The 15,320-nt window shown below is 52.9% G+C and overlaps 4 protein-coding genes across 4 annotated transcripts; 3 read left to right on the plus strand and 1 right to left on the minus strand.

Annotated features, from left to right (window-relative positions):
- Nucleotides 1–79: 79 nt before the first annotated feature.
- NCS57_00880800 (uncharacterized protein) lies at nucleotides 80–1,632 on the plus strand (the record flags this gene model as incomplete). The annotated part of the gene is made up of 4 exons (XM_053058612.1): nucleotides 80–194; nucleotides 247–319; nucleotides 417–927; nucleotides 976–1,632. 4 exons carry the CDS (start codon nucleotides 80–82, stop codon nucleotides 1,630–1,632), a joined length of 1,356 nt encoding a protein of 451 aa, XP_052912443.1.
- Nucleotides 1,633–1,920: 288 nt separating this feature from the next.
- Nucleotides 1,921–2,768, minus strand: NCS57_00880900 (uncharacterized protein; the record flags this gene model as incomplete). The annotated part of the gene is made up of 3 exons (XM_053058613.1): nucleotides 1,921–1,964; nucleotides 2,017–2,269; nucleotides 2,322–2,768. 3 exons carry the CDS (start codon nucleotides 2,766–2,768, stop codon nucleotides 1,921–1,923), a joined length of 744 nt encoding a protein of 247 aa, XP_052912444.1.
- Nucleotides 2,769–3,558: 790 nt separating this feature from the next.
- On the plus strand, nucleotides 3,559–4,821 carry NCS57_00881000 (uncharacterized protein; the record flags this gene model as incomplete). Its single annotated transcript, XM_053058614.1, has 1 exon — nucleotides 3,559–4,821. One exon carries the CDS (start codon nucleotides 3,559–3,561, stop codon nucleotides 4,819–4,821), a length of 1,263 nt encoding a protein of 420 aa, XP_052912445.1.
- A 6,721-nt stretch (nucleotides 4,822–11,542) lies between these two features.
- NCS57_00881100 (uncharacterized protein) lies at nucleotides 11,543–13,366 on the plus strand (the record flags this gene model as incomplete). The annotated part of the gene is made up of 1 exon (XM_053058615.1): nucleotides 11,543–13,366. One exon carries the CDS (start codon nucleotides 11,543–11,545, stop codon nucleotides 13,364–13,366), a length of 1,824 nt encoding a protein of 607 aa, XP_052912446.1.
- Nucleotides 13,367–15,320: the final 1,954 nt, after the last annotated feature.

The following is a 15,320-nucleotide window of genomic DNA, read 5'->3' on the forward strand; positions in this document are numbered from 1 at the left end:
GGCGAACAGTCAGTCAGGCTGAGTTTTTGTCTAGCAAAGAAAGAGAGGTCCACAGAAAGAAAGGTAGAGGCAATTCATCATGTCGTGGACGCACAGAGACAGTCCTCACGATGCGTTTGCCCAAGAAGCAACGCAGACACCCATCACCGTTGCTCTCCCTCAGTGGATGCTCAACATCTGGGAGGTTTCCCACGGTAAGAAGACGTTTTTCCCCACGTAGGCGATCTAGCCGCTGATCAGTTGTAGATCATCCCGAGGGCCGTTGGTACCTGGAGCCAAATGCGCAGTGTCTCCGCCAAAAGGCGAGCTTGAGGATTGTGTAAGTTTGCGCCATCTGCAACTCCATGAATTGGGAATAGCTACAGGAACGGAAGTATTTAATTGTTATCGAGACTTTGAATGACTGATTCTCTCAGGTTTGCTCCTCTAGATCTCCCCCGTCGAGATGCCCTCGCGCAGACCCTCGAGCTCTTCGACATCCTCCACATCCCAGGCGACTTTACCAAAGAACGGCTCCAGTCCGTGAGCCACAGCTTCGGCAGAAGTACCGATCGTAATGGCTCCAGCTCGTGGTTCCACTTCCTATGCAAGAACATCGACATCAAGCAGGATGGCTCGAATCCGCCCGAGGTGGACAACCGCGCCGCAACTATGGGATACCACATCTCGACGCTCCCGCAGGCTGATTATAGCTGGCACCGTGCGGGCTTCTTCCTTCGCGTAGAGAACGACGGGAGCACTACTCTGGTGTGCTTCGGTGCCATGCCTAGAATCAGGCAGAGGATCAATGAGTTTGTCGCGGCCAAGGCGTGGCAGCACGTCGTGACGGATCCGTACATTCTGTTTGATCTGCTCTTTGAGGCGCTGTACTTTGAAGTCGACGATACAGTCTGGAAGATGAACACTGTCTTTGGGCCTCTAGAACATGCAAGTCACCCTCTCCCCTTACTTATCGTCCCATTCTAACAGGAGCAGTTGATCCTCGAGTACGCCAACTCCAAAAACATTCGCAAGATGAGCTCCAAGATCCCCTTTGCGGCCATGCACAACTGCGCCAAGCACATCATCCACATCGCCGAGGCCATTGACTCATGCATCATGCTCGTCGACGCTACTATCCGTAATGTTGGCAACCACGAGCACACGAGGCCGACGACCAACGAGCCTGTCCTGAAGCAGCTGCGCGAAACACTCCAGTACCGGCGCTCGCTCTTCGGCTCTAGCCAGCTGCGTCTGAACAGTCTCCAGAAACGCATCGACAATGCAATCACGCTGTCGTTTAACCTGGTCACGCAGCAGGATTCGATGGTGATGATCCAAGACTCCAACTCGATGAAGGTGATTGCCGCCATCACCATGATCTTCCTACCAACCACGGGCGTCGCCACAGTCATTGGCTCCCAGCTGTTCGTGTCCGAAGCCCACGACGATGGCAAGACATGGAACGTGATGCTGACGCCCTTGTTCTGGACAATGTGGTGGATCTCGATTCCCCTGACCATCTTTGTGGTTCTCCTGGCTATTGTCTGGCACTGGTGGGTGCACACCGAGGCTCCTGTTGTAGAGGTACAGCAAGTCATCAAGAGAGCTGCGACATTCAGTTCTTCAAACACCAAGAAGTTGGAAAAGTGATGGAAGCGTGCTTTTGACCGTCGTTAGTGATTCAGCAAGTTTAATATCCCCATGTAATTCAAGACATTTCACTGATGCACGTATTATTTGAAGTGGCAAGAGTGAAGCCGGTTCAAAGCCAGGCTTGTTATGTCTTTTTTAAGAGAAATGTACATGCAATGTAGGTATATGTACAAGAAGTTTCGAATACATGTACAACCCAAACGTTGTTCATCATGCCGACTGGCGGCCATGAGAACGAGACCTATCTACATCTCCTCAACCCCCACGGCGAAGCGTTGTCTGCATTTAGCAGGTGAACAGAGCAGGGCCAGGGATCTTGTAGGTGGAAGCTAGGACAACATTTAGCGGGCATACAATAGCTGACAGACAGATAGAACTCACCCTTGTAGGCGTCATAGACGATGCCGGAGTCGTTTTGAGCATAGGCCCCAGGGAAACCAACGAGGTCAGTGGGAACGGTCGAGCCGGCACCGACAACCTTGAGCTGATGGCAGCCGGGGTAGAACTGGGCTCCGGGGTACTGGTAGGCGGCGTGGAGGGCAATGATCTCGTGGCGGACGAGGTAGTAGCCGGGCTTGAGGCAGCTGGGGATGGTGTAGTCGATGCCCTCGTTGTCGGCCTTCATGAGCGAGGTCTAAGGTATTGTTAGTTTCTCAACTTGGAATTTTTGGAGACATGAAGCTTACAGCAGCCCAGTTGTTGGAGGTTCCCTCTCGCCCAGCCTCCTGAACCTTGAACCACACCTTCTCGCTGGCAGGCTCCCAAGCATCGCAACCCTCATCAGGGCAACGAGCCATGTAAGTCAGAACAGGACCGACATGAGAGTCGGGCCAGAGAGTCCAGCGAAGGTTGACAGTAGATCCGGCCTCAGCCTCGGCGTGCAGAGCAGCAGGCTGGCTGCCCTTGACACCACCGGCAGTGTAGCCGTTGCACTGGATGTCGATCAAAGAGATGTCCTCGACGGGGCCGTTGCCGGGGATTGGGCGCGAGATGCGCTCGGGGGTGGGGTTGGAGTAGGGGTCGACGTTGGGGTTGTAGAATTCGTACTCTTTTCCTCCGATGGTCGCGCTCTCGACGTAACCGTGGGCGGCCACCAGGGCCACGGAGGAGAGAAGGGAGAGAATGCAGCGCATTGTGAATTTGTTTTTAAGGGGTGTAGTTTTTTTTAGGTATAAAAAGAATGAATATATCAGGACGGCTAGCGTCAAGAAGATGTTGTAGAATGAAGAAGAAAAATAAAGAATGTGTATACAAGAATTCACACAACGGCTGGCGTCGAGAGGCGTAACGAACAAACAACTCGATCGCGAGGAATCATGACATTAAATACCAACTCCCCTTTCAACCGCCAAGACTTCTCAACGGAGATTCTCAGATGAAAGGGCCCCGACGATGCAGATATTCCCACCACTGAAGCTCATCTTGGCAGTTTCACGTTGGGCGTCTGGGATGAAGCCGTGATTGGTGGATGTTTAAATGTTTCCCAGACGAAACATACGGAACCCTGCTTTTTTTTTTCTAAGGGATGGACTGATTTTATCCCGGTTTAAGCGACCGAAACTGTAGCGGTTTGAGATTTTGGCTGGGTCCGTCCGTTGACGTAGCATTCGCGGCTCTGTTAAGAACGGATGAATGCATATAAGATCTGCGAGGTAATAAACTCCAAACAATTTGGATAGGACAACACATATTGTTTGTAGCAACCAATATTGCTTGTACAATGAAACTGATATTGTTTATACAAGCTCAAGCTTCTAGGACGTCTGCCTAGGACTGATGATGGAAATATAGCGGGTAGAAGAACAGACTAGGGTTTGCGCTCCCCTGCAACTACAGCTGTGTAAGACGGCATCTCAAACTATCCTCTCTTTATATCACATAAGCATAAACCTGTTAACTCTATCTCACTACATCGCGGTCATCATGATTATACCCCTCGAGCTCATAGTGCTCATTGCCGAAAAACTTGCCCATCGCCTCGCCCAGACCTCCCCATTTCTTGTAACCACCGATGATGCTGAGTGGGCGGATCTGGAGGTGCATCACCAGGCTCTGATCAGCCTCGCAGCATCATGTACAGTTGTTCATCACAACATCCGACACCTACTGTACACAACTCTGGACATTTGCAACCCCTTCCGTTTAACTAAAGCCTTGGTCGACATCCTCAAGCATCCGCAGGTCGGGCCGTCCATCCGCCACATTTATTGTGACACCGCATTGGACTTTGAGGCTGTATGCAAAGGACCTCGGGGGTCTTCGTTCCGGAAGCAGATGGAGCGGACGGTAGACATCGCATGGGTCGAGGATACTCTTAAGCAACGCAATTGCTGCCCTCCTTGGTGGCTCAACCGTGGAACCACGCATTGGCTTCACAGAAACGGAATCAAAACCTGGATTCATCGGGAAGGGCGAATGCGTTCGGAATATCTAGAGGTTGCGTTTCTATCGATACTGCACATGGCGACAAAAGTTGAGTCCCTCTCTTTTCATCACGTCGACTCAGGCTGGGGAAGACTGGCATCCATGCAGGGCGCCATGGGTCACCCAAGCTTGCGTGTTATCGTCACGGTCGACGAATGGGTCGATGAAACGGTCATGACTTGCCGGGACGATGATACCCAAGGACCACCACGTCTTATTCTGGGTAACCTCAAGGCGCTGCAATGCAATTTCCGTGAACACAGTCAGTGGCTGCATCTCGCCGACTCTCTATTCGGTGGCGGATATGAGAAGCTGAGAACCCTCGTCCTTGACGGGATGAGTCTACGAGACATGAGCGAATGGTCAGACAAGATCAAAGTCGAAAACACAAAGATTGAGCAACTCTATCTCGGTTCACGGAATCCATTTAAGCGCCCGATCTCCAACCCTCGCTTCGCCAAGCAGGAATGGGTCAAGGGGAGATGGCTCGTCGGTGGGCCAAGACTGGAGAACCCCCAGCTGGAGCTTGCAAGGGAAGATGAGGAGGGATGGAGGCCCAATGCGGAAGATCGGAGGAGACGGAAAGCTAATCTAAGAGGTTTCAAACATCTCCGGGTCTTGGATGTTGTTGTCGATTCTCCGCCGAATTTCCCGTCCAGGACCCTTGTGGCGTTGAAGGATATTGCGCGTTCGCTAGAGGTTCTACGGGTTGAGGGGTACCCATTTAACCTGTATATTCCAGATGACCGCGTGTTTAGCTGAATATGGATGAAGTTCCCGGGTTATATCTAGTTATCCCTGCACTGGAGGGCAGAATAGGAGGCTTCAGGGGTGAGCCCGAATGAGGTTTCTCGGAGGACATAGTCCGATGTAACTAAACGGTCATCTACCACTTCAAACACACCGCAGAATGTCCTCCTTAGGTCTTTCCGAAGTCTTCGGAGAGACGATCCCTTGAGCCGTGTTGTTCAGAGTTTTGGTGCGGTGTCGATACGAAATGAGCCACCGCAACTCAACAACAAGGATCTGAAGACATGGGAGTATGCCAGCTGTTATTCTTCTTTTCACACGCGTTTCCCGTATTCTTCCAAGTGACCAGCATAGGGGGCGCCTTAATTCCATTGACAAAAAAACCAGAGTTGTCTCAAGGTATCCCCCACATTTGCCGGTATCAACGCCAACCACTCTTCTTCACATCAACACACTGTTTACAACAAGATAAAGAAAGAGCAAAAAAAGAAACAAACTGCAAAAAACATACAACAGCGGGGATTCGCTGGTCGTCACCGACCCAACTACTAATCCGCCCCTCACTGGCTTATCTATGGGAGAGCGGACGGGATCCCGAGTTCTCCAGTGGGTATGGTCGTATGTGCTAGTCAGAGGTGCTGAACCAGCTTATGGCTTGGCCGCTCTCAATGAACCTGGCATCAGGAAGACCCGACTATTCTTGTGCAAGTGAGAATGTTGACAATGTATGTGTCACGCCTAGAGGTTTGGTAGCCAGGAGCATTGGTGGAGCTAAGGGTTGCTAGTCATTTAACACCTACGTCGGTGTTGGCTCAGGATGATCATTTGGTGTTGAAACACGTATCATTTGAAGGGCCACTTGAATCTCTGTCTAGGATTCTCTATGATATGTATCGTAGCCATTATCAACTTTAGAAACCATGTCCCGTACTGTGGAGTGCGTCTCAACGTACGGCTTTAGGTCATCAAGTTCATTCCACCGGCCAGATATTCGGCTTCCAGACCCCAAGGACCTTGAGCAAAGATATCAAAAATACCATGAAGTTCCTCAACCTTTATCACTATCAACATTTGCCCAAATACAGTTCCTTGAGTATCCTACGTTCCAAGTCCCTTGTGTACCTGGCATCCCTGATATGCTCATGGGGGGGGTGTCAAAGCAGCCTCTTGGATTCTTTTTCTTCCTATCTATGCTACTCAATGACACTGGCATCTGAAATCGTCATAATAACTCGGAACCAGCTGACAATGACACTGTGGAAATGGGGAGTTCTTTGGCATGATGAGCCACGGGGTGGGCAGTCATTTTAGTGGCTGTTCCATTAAATGATCGTAGCCAAGATTTGAATGAAGTTGTCCAAGAGCTTATATTACATACTAAAAAGAACTAAAGACTAAAAAATCCAATAAAAAAAAAGTTTGTTGCAAAGGAAGAGTGCCCAGTTCTCTCAAACCCAGTCGAGGAGAGGGGCCAATACACATCGCCGTTCGATCCGACAGTTGTTTCCAGAACCCAGAAACCATCAATCCCCCTCGCTCACTCTAAACGGAATGATCCTGTTTCATAACCACTGTTGCTAATCTGCGTGCAGAAGTCAAAGTATCGCTAAGATGTAGGGCCTGGAGGATTGACATCTCACTGGCCTTGTAGCTTTCCATTGCTGTGTTATCTGGATTTACCGAGACAGTTTCATAATAACAAGAAAGACAGAGTATGAGAGATCCAGCCCCCTCATTTATATCGCCACATCCTCCATAAGATGTCTGGATTGTCCAAAGACTTCATCCTGATGTCGATCCTGATTACCCTATAGCCGGACACCCTCCAAAGGCTGAGGGACAACTCTCAACTACCTCACTCAGCCTCTGAAATGTCAAGGGTCTGAAATGCTCTATCACGATTGCAAGAATAATGTCCTGGTCTCTGTGGATTATCTTGTGTATTGGGAATGCGAGCATCAATTTGCCATAACTGAGACATATTCATATGACCTAGGATAAGTCTATGAAATGGAAGACAAGTATTTACCCATTTTAAAGTTCTCTTCATAGATATAGTATGCAAAAACCCCTAAAAAAAAAACATTAAACCATTCATTCACACACAATAGAGACAATCAATGCTGTCAAAGTGAGCCCAGCAGTCATGAAATCTCGATAGTCATCTGGAGCAGCTCTTCGGCTCATCGCAGATCCAGCTTACCCCGGACTATCGTACGAGCACGCAAGCGCACCACCACGCGGGAAGTGTGTCTCCATGCATATCTAGACCTGCGCCAGCTGCCCTTCCTGGTCTAGAGAATCTCGGCCGGCAACTCGATGGTGGCGGCAAGCCCGGGGGATACCGGGGATCCTACAAAGGGAGAGAAGATCATCTCTGTCTGTGCGGACTTGAGCAATGAGGCCAGTTGCCTGGAGGTCTCGGTTGCGGAGAGGGAACAGATCATGGCTGACAGGGAGATGATGGTGTGGGAGTGTTGGCACAGAGGAGGAGTAACAACTGTCACTAGCAATGGAACGTGATAGGTAGAAGATATAGATCTGTAAAGCTTCTGTAAACCATATTGATCTATTGAACCATACCGCTGGCTCTTGTGGAACCTAGGGAGCATTCAAGGAAGGTATCGTGACTGGCTACCTATGCAAGTGGGCCAATTGGTACTTTGTCGTCAATCTACTACGTAGTAGACAGACTGAGAGCCTGATCTACCAAGGGAACCTTTGCATTCGGCGACAACTACCGCAACAGCGAGTCAACCCGAAATATGGTCCCCTTCTTAATAGCTCCTGAATGGCTTTCTCTGGGGAAGCTCCCTTGGCCATCGTCATGAAGCAGCGGCTAATAGTGGGCACGGTTGCATCGTCGCAGGGAACGACGGTACGTACCTTCTCGACTTGTCCAAGCCCGCTCTGCTCCCTACCTGAAAACGGCAAGGCGAGCCGGGCGATGAAAAGGGAATCGCTCGGTTGAGATAAGGAGAGAGTGCTGACAAAAGTTAGTTGAAAGTTCATCTAATCTTGAAGCTTGGCCCCAGCGGCGATTGGGGGGATAGAAACTGCTTGCGAACTTGCGCCTTGTCCGATGGCCGGAGTTGATGGGGCTGGCCTGACAGCGAGATAAACAGCGTGGGGTATGTATGGAGAGAGCATGCGTTGAGGAACTGCTGCTGGCATTACCGACGAATGGGAACCGCAGAGGCGACAAACTGACGAGTCGTTCATGTTCAAGGTCAGTTGACGGGTCCCGTGATGGCAGTCGAGTGAAACATGGGGTTCAATGGTCCATGGGGTCGCGGAAGCCTTCGCTAGGCACCCGAGATGCTAGCCTGGGCTGATGAGGCCTTCTCAGATGAGGAGGCGGTGCTGGGACGATACAGTAAGACGGCCGACCAGTCTCTGTCGCGTGGCACCTGCAGTTGTCAGTCAGCCAAGAATAAAACACACAGAGTATTCCTGTGAACATGGGCCTGGGAGATCTCGATGAACGCAACCGAATCTGAACACGAGAACCTTGTCAAGTCACCACCAATATCCATCACATCCCAGACCAGCTGGCACACCACCTATAGAATGCAGCAGGAATTTCAATATTGTCGGCCAACTTTTGGAAGCGAACGAGGGGATCACCAACCACGATAGCCAGACCCTGCAGGTGGGGAATCCAGACCCCGCGTTTTTTCCCAGAGATTGGTGTGTGTGGGTGGTGGATGGCGTATGACGGCGCGGCGCAGGGCCAGAGGTCAAGGACGAATCAGACGGCCGTGATAAGGAGAAGCGTCGAGGGAAAACGGGATGGGACAAGAGCACGAGGGACAGGCAAGCTTCCAGTGTGGAGGGGGCACCAAGGTTTTGGTCCCATTGCCCAAAACGAGAGAGTGAGCATGAACTGGGGGAATACGGGCTGTGTGACGGATTGATCGGATGGCCCATGTTTCGCGTGACCAGGGATGAAGAGCAGCATCTAGGGCTGGGTTGTTTCGGTGATGTCACAGCGAGAAGGACCGGAACCAAGGTAAAGGGGGTTCTTGGGAGAAATCCAAGTGATAGCCGGCGAAATGTGAGAGAATGATCGTCAGTTCCCAGCGCAAAACTAGACGGCACGGCCGAGGACAGACTGGCGACAAGCAAGATTCCTCCCGTTCTTGTTGGCTCTGCGCGTCACCACTCGCACCTCTTCCTCACCCTCCCCTCCAGAAGTTCGAACCTATCCTCACCCCGAGACCCCATTGGAATCCATCCGGCACGCTCAGGCGCAAGGGGGGAGGGCTGACCCCCTTCGGCAACAGAGACATGGCGTCACCAGGAATGAATCAATGTCTTGCCCTCAGGTCGTTGGCCTATTCGCTCTCCCGGGACCCTGCAGATGCTGACAGGTTTCAGAGGGAGACGACCCCCTTCTGACTCTCTGTCTGTTCGTGAGAGTTCGGAGGGCCGATTGATAGATACATGTGCCTGTGGAGTGATGTTGGGCCGTGGAGGTAGTGTAACCGCCGGACGCGGATGGGAAACCAAAAAACGGTCGACGTGCAAAAGCCAAAAGATAAGGATTTCCATGCAAGGTTTGCTCCGAGGGTCCGGTCTCTGCTTTTCGGACGACTGCCGGAGTAGCCGCCGAGGGCCTCCGGTTCGGCTTCCTTCACCTTGACTCGCGAGACAAGCGCCGACTCGTGAAGATCAAAAGTGCGAGTCGCGACCAGAAATAAAAAAAAAAATCCCTTTCACGCATGCAGCTATAGAATAGCTTGGCTCGAGATAGATTGCTTACCCTGGCCATGACGGGTAGGCTGAGGCGTGTGCGTCGTGATACCTGTGAGGCGCGTCGGCGAGCTGCCTTATCAGCTGGGCACGCGATAGGACCTACACCCGAATCAGGCAGCTTAACTCGTGTGTTTGTTATCTCTTGTCTGCCTGCCGTCGTTCAGCTTGATAGAAGAGACAGTCATATCATAGGCAGGTCAAGAGGTTGGGGTACATACATACATACCTACGTCCCTCTATCCATCGCCGGGATCTGTATGGAACACTTCTCGACGACTGCTGTTGTGCCAGCTGGCTCATCTCGATTTGCCCGCCGCGGTTCGAAATCGATATCTTCTCAGTCCACCATCACAGGACATTTGCATCCATCGTATCCGCACCTCGTTGTCGTCGTCCTTCATCCCGTCGGCACCCTTGCCTGCATGTGTCTTTGACCCGACAACCTGACCAGCTCATCCTGATCCTCCGTGTGGCCGGCCGAGGCTTTCTCGTGTGTGTCCCCTTTCAAAGAGGGCCGTTATTCTCTGTCCTGTTGTTGGCCGACTGTGCTCCCCCGTTTGGCGCTACGTCTTGGACGACGTCCACCCATTGCTTCCTCGTGACGGTCGAGCCTGTGGTTTTGATTGTTGCGCTCAATCTCAGACATTTGCTTGGCACGCCTTCTTCTCCCAAGGACCCCAGTTATCCCCATCTGGATCACTCCCCTCCCCCACGACCAAGACCAAGGGTGCATGCATTGGGCAATTGTCGAATAAGTATTCGAGGTCACCGCTCATCCGCCGGGGGAGCCAAGAGATTCTGAGCAAGAGGCCGTCGTCTCCTTCTAGTCTATATCAATCCATCGACAAATCCACGAGCTGTCAAGATATACGGGCCTTTCTTAGGCGAACATGGCCTTCAGCTTTCTCCGCGGCCCCACGATCACAGTCTCTCGTTTCGATTCGTCTACGCCCACGCGGCATCTGCCTCTCCCCCAGACGCCATAGACACACGACACGAGTATAAGCACAGCAGAGAAACCCTTCAGCGCTCTGCAAGGCACGACCCGCCATCCGCGGTAGCGTCATTCGAACCCTCCTCCAGCTGCTTGCAACACAGGCAATTCGGGGTCCATCACTGAGGGGCCACTTGACCGTCGACGCCGTGATTCGCCCAGCGTCCATCACAACTTCAGTTCTCTAGCTCGCAAGCGTCACCCTTGACCCTAGGAGCCAATCCAAGGCTTCGTTTTTACGTTACTGAAATTGTCCTGCGACGCACAGCCTGGGGACAAGACGGACACGCGGTCATCCCCGGACTGGTCCATCGCTTTTTTGCTTTGCATCTCTTGCCCTCCTGTCTGCGGTGCGGATCTCACATCCGGGACTGGGCTGGGCCTGGAACCTCAGCCGGTTGGGCCCTAGACTCGGTGTCGATTTTCGCTCGAGAAGGAGGAAGACAGCAGCTGAACGATCGGGCGTCGGAAGCCCCTCAGAAGACGACGTCAGAGCTGGGAGGCCCAAAAGGCATACAAAAAGTGACACATTGACCCAGAAAGAGACGGATCCCCAGACATCGTGAAAGGAGGCTTGCCCGCTGAAAGCTGAGGCGGCTTGGAAACCAAAGCCTTGAGCACCGCCGGTGGGACCCACAAAAACTTACAGTGCCGCCCGACCCTGGAGCATTGCACGCTGAGCAGGCGCAGGCACGCTACAGCACAGGGCAGAACCCCCCGGAAGGCCCTGAAAGCCCGCCCCGTGGGCCCACTCCGCCCCGCTGTCGCGAGACTGACTGCCAGCGCACCAGGCCCTGAGGTACCGACCCGAGAGACCCAACCCACCTGCAGCCCACCTGGCCAGCCCTGGCTGTCTGACTGAGGTGTCTGACGGAGGTGTGAGTGCGAGTGTGAGTGCCAGCCAGCCAAGCTCTGCCCTGTCGCACTTGCCCCGTCTTGGGTTCCGGGACTCGGACTAGGATTGACTGGGGGGTGGCCACTATGATGACTCCACGCTCCTTCCTGCTGGCCCAGCGCCAGTGCCAAACCCAGTGCCAAACCCAGTATCAGCGCCAGCGCCCTCCCTCAGCTCCTTCCGCGAGTAATCACAATACGGCTTTATCTATTCCGACTCCCTCTTTATCTCCCGCCCTCACTCCCACTCCCTCCCGTTCTCCCTCCCCTTCACCCTCGTCTTTGTCCTTGTCCTCTTCCATTCCTTTACATACTTCGCATCCTCCTCGATATTCGCCCTCCTCTTTCTCCTCTGTAAACTACGCCTACACCGACGACTCGTATACAGCATCTCGACCATCCTCTTCGGCGACTGGCACAACCGCAACCACGACGCCGACGCCGACCACATTCACCCTCCCGCGCTGGTCGCCCAAGTATGACGATAGCAAGAACGACATTACAGTCACCATCACGCCAGTACAACCAATATCCGATGCAACAATGGGCAAACGCAAGGACCGGCGGGAGACCTCTAGTCTCTCCCCTTCCAGCCCTCCTACTACAACTACGAGTTTGACGACAAGGCCGACAACTCCGACGAGCCCGGTCAAGATTCCCTCCGCCAGCAACAACCGCCATGGAACCCACCCCCAGAAGCGTCACACATCTCAGCGCCGACGGCCCCGTGATTCGCGCTCATCGGAGACAATGTCGCCTTCGCTTGCCGCTCTGTTGGCTGTGACAGATATTCCCCGGCCAAGACAACTTCAGCGCCGCCGCCGCAGCGAAAAGACCATGACTGTGGAAGAGGTCATCGACTGCCAGCAGGCGTCCGAGAAGGAGCTGAGCTGGTCATTTAGCCGCAGCCCTCTCGACATGCTGCTCTCGCCTCCTCATGAGATTGCCGATGACGACGATAGCGTTAGTGACTGCAACATCGGGTCCGGCATGTCAACTAGGACTTACTCTGTCGACTCGATTCCTTCTCTTGATGAGTCTTTCACCAGCGACTGCCTCTCATCTCTGGACAGCCCTAGGACACCAAGCCTCTGCTCACGGAGGACGAGGTTTACTCCCATGCGAAAGTCACTGGAGCCTATTATCTCACCACCTGGATCCGTGGACGAGCACCCCCTGGCTGGAGATGACGCCGATGTTGATGAGATGGACATCATCACCCTGGAACAACCTGAAGAGGCTCAGCCCAGCAAGCTGCAATTCCTACAGCCCTTTAAGCCGCTTCGATCTGTTTTCAAGTCGAACTTGACTGCATCGCTGCGTGCTTTGAGATCGGCTGCCAAGTCTTTCTCGGCCATCAACCTTCCATCTATCCCTCCGGACGACTTCCTGACCCGCTCGATTCTCACCATTGACCCTAACGTGCCCTATGCTGATGAACGCCGGCCACCCGTCTCGGAGGAGATACCTTCAGCAGCGATGCGCCGTTACTTGAACCCTACGACCAACGCACGGATTGAGTCTCCGACAAAGACGGTATTTGCAGGCACATTTGCTGCTTCGATTCAAATGCGCACCTACAAGATCCAGCGTTCCCGAACGGCGCCGGGATCTTTCCGAAACGCTTATCCATCAACTTCGCTGCAGTCACAACCGTCACCTGCGCCTCAGCAGCCACAGCCGCAGGCCCCCACACAGACACCGCCGGGCATGCGACAGCGCGAAATGCGTGAAAACCCCGATTTCATCCGTATCGCCGTGATGGAGATGGCTATGCGCAAACGCGGAAAACTAGACGACCAAAAACCCGGCCGGGCCCGCTGGGCACTCCCCCCGAGACAGATGTCGACAAAGCCCTACGAGGTGGCACCCAACGGAGTTCCGGTGCGGTGGATTCCAATCACCGCTTAAGGGCAGGGCCAAGGGCAATGCTGCTGTACCACAGCACCACAAGCCACGAGCAGGTCAAAACAAAGGGCCTCCGATTCTTGCAGAGCGATGACACGTCATGTACCTGAGCAGGGTTCCTTTGCAATGCCGGATCGGGCAGGACAAGCAACGGGATGCCTGCCGACAAAGCGCCCACCTCCTGAGCTCATTACGGAGTACCTGGAAGCCTACCCGCACCACTGGGTAAAATGATGCAAATTTTCGCCCCCCAACCACAATGGAAGGATTTTGGAAGCCCAGCCACGAGTCACGGTCCCACAAGCCGGCGATGGAACCCCGGCAATGTCCAGCAGTTTCGACAAACTGACAGGGCCCTGACCTGACTCGACCAGACAAGACGAGGGGAAATGATGCAGCACTGCATGGCACAATCCGCCCCGAACACGAAGCCGAAACGCCAGTCTCGAAACTGGACCTCGGAACAAAGATTTCGGCACCAAGTCAATTGACATTTGTCAATGGCAACACGATCACCCAATCACGAAACCCATCCCATTCGACATGGGACACATAACATCATCTAGACAGCGACCGGCATTTTCAGGAGTTCTGACACATCACCCAATTTTTCTTCTTTCTTGTTTTTATTATTCCCCTTTCTGTCACCGTCGGTGGAGAAAAAGCATTCAAAGCACTGTACTGGCATGCATGCGAGGCGAGGCGAGGCGAGGGTGGAATTGATTGATTGATTGACTGCTTGCTTGCTTGCTTCTGTCTGCAAAAATTTTCTTGCATTCGCTTTCTTCTTTCTCGGGCAAGACCCTTGAGGACTCAGTCTGCACCCCACTCAGACGGCATTGGCTGATGAGTGAAATGGCTCACTCGCTGTCAATGCCGGGGCTAAGGAGAGTTCTCGGGAATGCAGAGGAGGTTTTCGATTGCGGAGAAGGGCTGGCAAGCAAGCTGGCAAGCAAGGGGGAGACAGGCATTGCATTGCATTTGTTGAGGGAGTTCAGTTGGCATTTTGGAAGGGTAGGGCATTTGGCTTGGCTTGGCGAATACGGACAAGGGCATTGAACTACCACACACAAACAAAGGTACATATCACACACACACAGATTTCACTCAACTCACACAGAGTTGAGTTGCCTTTTGAGACAGACAGCAAAAGGAAAGGTCAGGGCGGCATGGGGCGCAGGCGGCATCAAGAACTAGCGGTCTATATTTTCGGATACCATTTGTTGAATCGAACGCACATTTTTCAGTCACACATACACATGCATCTTGAGGAGTCTTATCTCGTGTGTGTTTTGGCGCGGGAACTCTTGCATGGCCGAAAGCGGCAGGGCTAAAACTTGGCCTCGACGATGAATGGGCAATTGGCAATGCAGGCATGCCCAACCACTTTTACCCCATGGATAAAAAAGTATGTGTTGTACGTCGTTTCCCGGTCAATGAGGACTCGAGCAAGCTGGAAACGCGTGATGAAGTCAGCGTCAAACATGGGAGCCTATCAATGGGCCGCTTATTGACAATCTCCTCCTCCATCCTCAGCCCTTCTCTCAGAACTGGATCGGCACGACCTTCCTCGACCGTGGGGGTCACTGACAGACACTGTCCCTCGAGAGCTCAGATCACGCGGGAAGAAAACTTCTAGAAAGAAACGGAACACCCCTTGGTCTCCTTTCCTTGTGGAGATTTTTCTTTGACTCAGACGCTAATTAGCCAGGGGGAGGCTAGAAGTGCGCACCGAGCAGAGAGCACATTCTGGTACTGTGCCCATCGGTGATTTCCCGGCAAGCCAGCAAAAGATAGGGAATTTTTAAAATTACCCCGCTAAGTAGAGGGAAATAAGGCGGGAAGAATTTTTTGGTCGTTTTACTCGGCAAGGGTCTCTTGTACATGTGCAGTAGCGCGTGGTTGGGGAAGATGGGGACGGGGGAGACAACTGAGGTGTTCTAGACCGCTAGATACT

This window comes from Fusarium keratoplasticum, chromosome 6 (assembly GCF_025433545.1).
Source record: "Fusarium keratoplasticum isolate Fu6.1 chromosome 6, whole genome shotgun sequence".
In the NCBI taxonomy this organism is placed as follows: domain Eukaryota; kingdom Fungi; phylum Ascomycota; class Sordariomycetes; order Hypocreales; family Nectriaceae; genus Fusarium; species Fusarium keratoplasticum.